The 7,615-nt window shown below is 44.5% G+C and overlaps 1 protein-coding gene across 1 annotated transcript in view; it reads right to left on the bottom strand.

Annotated features, from left to right (window-relative positions):
- Window positions 1-612: 612 nt before the first annotated feature.
- The window catches only part of LOC106727109 (aldehyde oxidase 4-like), a gene marked incomplete at its 5' end in the record, with an annotated part of 14,270 nt that continues 7,267 nt past the window's right edge, over window positions 613-7,615 (bottom strand). The window contains 6 exons of the mRNA XM_014544488.1: window positions 613-800; window positions 2,392-2,559; window positions 4,550-4,735; window positions 6,771-6,836; window positions 7,015-7,129; window positions 7,544-7,596. Coding sequence (XP_014399974.1) covers window positions 747-800; window positions 2,392-2,559; window positions 4,550-4,735; window positions 6,771-6,836; window positions 7,015-7,129; window positions 7,544-7,596 — 642 coding nt within the window. The remainder of the gene's footprint in view (window positions 801-2,391; window positions 2,560-4,549; window positions 4,736-6,770; window positions 6,837-7,014; window positions 7,130-7,543; window positions 7,597-7,615) is intronic.

The raw sequence follows: 7,615 nt of genomic DNA, 5'->3' as shown, positions 1-7,615 counted from the left end.
TCCCCAAGGTGATGGTATTAGGAGGTGGGGCCTTTGGGAGGCGACTAGATAATGAGGACAAAGCCCTCATCTATGGGATTAGCACCCGTGTCCCTTCTTCCAAATTAGGACACAGTGAGAAGATAGCAGTCTGCGAACCAGGAAGCAGGAGCTCACCAGACACCAAATCTGCTGGCACCTTGATCTTGGACTTCCTGGTCTTTAGAACCGTGAGAAACAAATATTTGTTTTTTTATAAACCACCCAGTCTATGGTATTCTGTTAGGACAAGACATGGACTAAGATAGAACCCCCATGATGCTGTATATCTTCAGGATAATGCAAATGAAAAGAAGAATTTTGATTCTTTATTATACCTTTTAGTGAAAATTTGCATCCTAAAACATGATCATGCAGTGACCAAAACTATAGAGAGTAATTAAAAAATGCTAAAATTGCCCTGGCCGGGTGGCTAAGCTGGCTGAAGCATTGTCCCATACATCAAAAAGGTTGTGGGTTCAATTCCCAGTTGGGGCATGTATGGGAGGAAACTGTTCAATATTTCTTTCTCACATCAATATTTCTCTCTCTCTCTCTCTCCCTTCCCCCTCTTTCTAAAAATCAACAAAACATATCCTCGGGTGAGGATTACAAAATAAAAAAGCTAAAATTATCATTGACATTTGGGAAATACCAGATATATTGCTCTGGTTTGAGAATTTTAAGGGCAATCATCAACTCTTTCATTTTCTAAAGAAAAGATAAGATTAAGACACACGGATGGACCAAGGTGTAAATGTCGAAGGGTCATCTCTGGGGATCTGAAAAAGATAAAATAAAGGTAGATGGTTATTAATACAATGTTGTTATACTGAACAAACAAAACAGAAACGGAGAACAAACTGATGACTGTCAAGTGGAAGGAGGCTTGGGGGCTGGGTGAAAAAGGTGAAGGGATTAAGAAGTACAAATAGACAGTTACAAAATAGTCATGGGGATGTAAAGTACAATATAGGGAGTATAGTCAATAATATTATAATAACTGATGAATGGCATCAGTTGGGTATGAGAGGTATAGGGGGATCACTTCATAAGTTATTTAAATGTCTCACCACTAAACAGTACACCTGAAACTAATATAATATTGAATGTCAACTGTAATTGAAAAGTAAAAGACAAAACAAAAAAACGTATTAAATGGGTCAAGAAGAAAATCTGTTTAATCTCTGCAGTAAAATAAAAGCTGAAATTCAGAGCCACAAAAATAAAAAAGAGGTCAGAATTCTGCTGGCGTGTCCACCTAGCCTTTGTCTCTGTCCCCCTATCATGGAACAGTCACGACTCCTGGGGAGCAGCCAGCATCCATAACCAGGAGACCGAAAGCCACCGTCTCAGGACCTGGAGCGGGTAGGGAAGCAGGACCATGGAAGCAGCCTGGGTCCTGATGGCATCACTGGACTGCCCTGGGCTCCAGAACTTCCTTTTGTTTCAGAAAAATAAAGCTCTGTTCTGTGTAAAAAAATGCTGTTATATGAAAAATGTTGTCATTCAAAAGAAATATTGTTTATTTTTTTAAAAAAAAGAACAAGTCAGTGTCCATTTTATTCTTACCAAAATTTTATAATTTTCACATTTCTTTCCAACCTTGAGTCATAAATCTCCTCATTCTCATAATGTTTGGGGATAAAATGCATCTTAAACCCAGAAGCGCTGTAATGTCAAAGGCCTAAACCGCAGTCTAATTTTATACCAGACTCATGTAGGGCTGCAGTGAGCAGTTGAATATAGAAACAGTCGCTGATAGTTCTAGATGTATTTTCAGCAGCTGAAAAATGAAACTGTGTTCTTTTAACATGTGCCCAGTGACTTGATATTTTCATTTAAATTCTTTTTATTAGTTTGCTTGAAAGATACTTTCCGAATAATTGACCAGATCAGATATCTATTGAATCTAATTTGGTTATTGAGGTAATTCAAATACCACATCAACTGCATTTTGACCAAATGTTGAAAGAAATAACCTACCATGCCCATTTGCTATTTTTAAAAAAATTTATTGTCGAAAGTATTACAGATGTCTCTCCCCTCCCCCCCCTTTTTTTTGAAATCAAGGAAGAAATATAAAGGCTCCTGGAAACAAACAGAAATATATACCACTTGCTATCAGCACTGACTCAGTTGAGTGTGCTTTTCTTTGGGGCTGGAAACAGTGAAACATCATTTTGGGAGGTTCACTCACTTTGCAGGCAGCTGCTTTGGAGCATATAGGAAGTAGCAAGTGGAGGAAAAAAGAGAATTTCCATTGGAAAAGACGAACCTGCCCTAGAATTCTGTCAGAGACCAAGTTCATCCCGAGAACCTGAAAGCCCTGGAAAAGGAGTCCCAGCAGGGGGCCCTCCTCGCCACCCTTACCATGTCGGTGAACTGATCCGCACAAGCCATCCGAATCTCCTCAGGCGTCGCTGGGCTGTTTAGGATGAAGGTGTTGGTCAAGCCCCTCTCTCTTCGGGCAGCAGCCACTGCATCATGTATGGCGAAGAGCACGGAGTTTCCCATGAACATTGCAGCCTCACCCAGTCCCTGAGAAGGAGGGCAGGAGGCCGTCAGAAAGGCATGGCTACTTCAGGGCTGTTAGTCTGTGTTGACATGCACGTGCACTCGCACACTCTCACGCACACTCACCTCCTCTGGCTTTATAACCCTCAGAGGGGGGTGCCTCTGAATTGCCAGAACCCATCCCCCCACGCCGATTGGTGTGGGGGGGAGTAGATAATGAAAATGCCCCAGGACATCAGGATAGCAGGGCAGCTAAAAACACCTGTTCCCCTGCCCAGGTCAAGAAGACCAAAGCCCCTGGTGCCCTCTGGAGTCCTTCAATTTGGCCCCAAGACCAGCGATTTTCACCCTGTGTGCCGTGGCTGAAAATCGCCGCTCTAGGCCATGTGTGTTTAATTCAAACCCACAGCAAAAGAACCACAATCTTTGTAGCTGAGCTTGAAAGACAGTGAGGTGTTGCCTCTGAAGAGTGGACGTTGAAGCCTTCTTTGTGCGCACTTCCCTGGCGAGTGCTGGATGCTTTTGAATGAACAGTGTGAATGAACATTATATTTTGAATAACCCTCCAATGCTTCTTGTACTGGTTTTCCTTCTTTCTTTCTTCAAAGGAGTCTGGTCCTTGGTCTGTGTCCAGGGCCTTAGTAGAGAGATGGGACAAAGGGCCCAAAGCAGATAAAGACTACCCCAGGAGGCTGTTTTTACTACTCTGAGGCAAATGTGGAGGAAGAGGTGGAGCTGGAAGAAGGGGTTTCCTGTGAGGTGAGGAGGAGGGGGCGAGAGCAGAGAGGTCCTGTGCCCTATTTGGAGCACAACCGGCAGGGAGGGGGCTAGACCCCAAGAGGCAGGGTTGTGTCAGGACAGTCTTTAGAGATAGCCCTGGCCAAAGTCTGGTGCAGAAGTGGAGAGAGGGGCTATTCATATCGAAAGTCTCACCTTCCTCCCAACTCTGACCTACTCCTAAGAAACAGAGGTAGTTTCCTGAAAACCTGAGGTTAAAGTTGCCATGAGTCTGGCCAGTTGTGGGCTCAGAATGGCACTTAAGTTGGAGAAGTTGTGCTTTTGTACATGTGTTTGAGAATCTTTGCTGCAAGTCTACATGGGCCAGTTGGACCCCACAGCCATGGAGCGTGTGCGTCAACACATCTTATATCAGTGGATATTAACACCTCAGAGCAAATCGCCCTCAGTGAGAAACTTGTTTGAAAGCCCTTTCTGACTTGGGGAGAGGGTGGGCAGAGGCAGTGCGAGCAAGAAAGAACTGAGTCTGGAGGACATGTGGGAAGGATGCAGAAAAGAAGGCTCTGGGCTGGGGAAATTGGCCTACAACTTCAGCTTTACCTCCCGGTAGCACTTAGCCTCATGAACCAAGATGTTTGACTTCTTGTTTTATTTAAATATATTTCATGAGCTCTCTCAAGAGTGAAGACTCCACTTGGGGTTCTGAAGGCAGTGAGTACCACTCTGCCATGAGTTTGCTCTCCCCTCCCCCATCTCCCTTTGGGACCTGCAATTCCAAGAAGAAAGCAAATTCAGGGGACTCTTTCATTATTTCTTGAAGGAGCAGGTTATTATGGGCTGAACTGTGCTCCCCTCCAATTTATATGTTGAAGTCCTTAACCGCTAGTACTCAGTATGTGACTGTAATTGGAGATAAGGTCTTTACAGAGGTAATTTAGTTAAAATGAGGTCTTTAGGATGTGCTTATAAGAAAAGGAAATTAGGTTAAAATGAGGTCTTTAGGATGTGCTTATAAGAAAAGGGAGAGAGAGAGAGAGAGAGAGAGAGAGAGAGAGAGAGAGAGAGAGAGACATCTGACATGTGCCATATAGAAAGATGATCATGTGAGGACACAATGAGAATGGCCATCTGCAAGCCAAAGAGAAGTCTACAAATAAATCAAGCCTTGATCTCACACTTCCAGCCTCCAGTAAATATATCTCTGTTGCTTAAGCCACCCCAGCTGGTATTTTGTTAGGGCAGCGCTAGCAAACGAATAGAGGTGTTGAGTTCTTACCTTGGATGAGTAGATGGCTATGGGATTTCGGGACGGCACCATAGTAACATAGAACTCTTCCGGTATTTCTGTGACGGTGGGGATTGTGTAGTCTTCAGGACCCCGAGAATAAAGCACACCTCCCGGGGAGTATTTCAGTTCTTCTATGGTATAAAATCCCATGCCTTGGATAAACGCTCCTTCAATCTACAGGCAAAAATGTCACAGTTTATAAGTACATGACATTGGTTGAAAATATATCCCAATGTGATTGCAAATGGAGCTCTGGACCATAGTAAGTCATTCTTGAAAGCATTGCAGTGAACTTACAAAGGGTCTTTCAGCGTCTGGTGCTTGCCATCCTGCCTGACCCCAGCCTTAGCTCTTCTTGCCCAGGTACCTCACATTCCAGGGACTCAACACTTGTCAAATTCTGGGGGATTCTCCAAGCCCACCAGATTGGTTCCATCCTCCAATTCTTTGTAAGGGCAGTTTCTCTCTTTACTGCTCCCCACCTCAGCCTGTCCACTTGGCAAACTCTTATTTCTCTCTCTCGCTCTCTCTCTCTCTCCACTCTTCTCTCTCTCTCTCTCTCTCTCTCTCTCTCTCTCTCTTTCTCTTCACTCCAGCTCTCACTGGTTTATAAGCATTATGAGGTCTGGCCTTCTTGTGTTCTGTTCTTAGCATAGTGCCTGGTACATACATTCTCAAAAAATGTTTGTTGAACTATATGAAAAAGAGCTAATGTTAAAGGAATGTGAATAAGTAAATGGAACTGGGGCACAGTATTTATTATACTATCTGGATTTTTTTTTTGCTTCCTTTTATAAATTATGATGGAGTGTAGATCAAACTTAAACAAGGTGGGTTGAAAGAAATATATTTTATTAAATTAAATATGTTTCATTAAAAGCCATTTGAGTTCTGCTTATCTACAAACTATTATGCTCTGAGAAAAAAGGTTCATAGTCCCCTTTAAAGGGGTTATCTGCCTCAAGGTTAAAAAATTGAAGGGGAGTTACATGTTGCATGCTATTGAATTGTAAAATTACAGAATAAAGTAAACAAATGTAAATGCTAAATTTGGATATTTCCAAATGCTTGTTCCTAAAGGAAAAGATTAAAGTCCAAGAGTTCCAGTCTAACACATTTTTGGTTCTTTCTTCCCTTTCCCAATGGGAAAAGGTAGGGTTTCTCTGATCATAACATTTCCATTTTGGCCTTTGCTTAAGCAATAAAGAGGCAGGAACAAGCTGGTAGGAGCGGATAGGAAGGTGAAGGAGAGGTGGGGCCTGAGGTCAGCTGTGGTTGTCAAACTTTACAGACTTAGGATGAATTTCAGGTGCAGGTTAAATGGGTAGATTATACGTCCCCACCCAGCAAACTTTTGTTGGAGAAGTGGGCCTGGGTGGGCACAGGGACCCACATTGCCAATAAACACTGTAGGTGCTTTCGTTGCCGAGTTGGAGGACCGCACTTTGAGAAACACTGAGGGACCAATTAAATTGTCCCTCAGAAAGCCCATTGGCCAATCTCAGTCAGCCAGCTCCTTAGGACTCAGGAAGACAGGAAGCTGTTGGCAGATGAAACCACAGGTCTGTCTGTTGGGTTTGAAGCCAAGCTGCTCAACCTGCTACTCAGGTCTAGGCGGGGGCCTGGTTGGCAGGTCGGGGGTGGGCTGACATGGCTGGCCTGTTGGCCCCACTTTGAATAACAAGCCTACGGGGTTGGGGTGGGGGGAAACAAAGCTACACCAACAGCAGGAAAGGCTTTAACTTAAAGCTGAAAAAGATTTTGGGTGTGTTAATTTACTTACTTGGGAGATATAAATCAGAAATTCTGCCAGAGAAAAATTGTTTTTAAGTGTTTCTTTTCCCCTTATATTTCTCTAAATTGTTCAGTCTACTTAAATTCAATATGCATATGAATGCAAATGGGGCTTTATTATTATGTACTTATATAATATTCCCTAATTATAAATGTTAATGTTTGCTGAAGAAAGATTAGAAGGCCTGGAGAATTATAAAGCAGGATAAATCACACATATTTCTGCCACATAAAGACAACCGCTGTTAACTTTTTCTTGAATTTTCTTTCAATGTTTTATCTATTTGTGTGTGTGTAATATATGACATATATTGCAGAGTACTTGGAGCAGGTATAAGCATTTGGAGAACTCTGGGAAATAACGTGCTGAATGGAATCGACCAAAGTCCCCGCGGGGCGGTCTGGTACCACGAACCTGCCCAATGTCCAGGGCTGGGTTGATGCTGAAAGCCGCGTCCATGAAGATGTCCGTCCGAAGGAGCTGCGCCACGAGAACATACAGGATGGAAAATGTGATTTAAAAATAGCTCTTCACTACAACTGCCTCCCTGTCCCGGTTCCCCACTGGCAGGGTCAGGGTGATTAGCATCCACACACAGAAAATGCGTCCATAGAAACGTTCACTCTGTGAAGGTGGGAGCACCCACCCCCCTCTCTACCTTGTGAGCCCCAGTCAGACAGTCGACTTCCACCTCAGAACAGGCTGCTCCGTAAACAAAATATGGGTAAGGCTCCCCTTCCTCCTTCTCCCAGTCCATATAGGTCTGGTAGTCTCTGCAAAGAGAAACCCGAGGGCGAGAAAGGCTCCTTCCCGCCTCGTGGTCTGATCCCGGGTGGCGCTCTGGGTCCCGGGGATGAACAGAGCGCCACCCAGGACCGAAGGCCTCTCTGACCTTCTCCTACTCGGGTCCTGCACAGACACGGGAAGAAGGCCCATGGGTGTCTGAGCCCTCCTTTCCATCAGGCAGTGACTGTGCCAGTCACAGGGGGTGTCCCTCTGGCTGAGAAAGGGCGGTGGCTCCAAGGGTCCCTGGCCTCCCCTAGGTCTCCTCCCGCCTCCCCAGGCCCATGACTGAAGGCTGACACCGCCCATGGCTGCGCGCCAGTGCTCAGCAGGTATCTGTTCATGATGTGCCCACGCCATCCCTGCCCACGTGTAATCCCAACCAACGTAAAAGCGTCCTTTACCTGAAATATCCCGTGGTGGACAGGCTGATGGATTCTTCGTAGGCTTTTGCAATCTGAGAGAGATGATTGATA

Source organism: Myotis brandtii, unplaced genomic scaffold, assembly GCF_000412655.1.
Source record: "Myotis brandtii unplaced genomic scaffold, ASM41265v1 scaffold3668, whole genome shotgun sequence".
NCBI lineage: Eukaryota > Metazoa > Chordata > Mammalia > Chiroptera > Vespertilionidae > Myotis > Myotis brandtii.
Note: the sequence above shows the minus strand (reverse complement) of the source record. Positions and strands in the feature narration are given on the sequence as shown.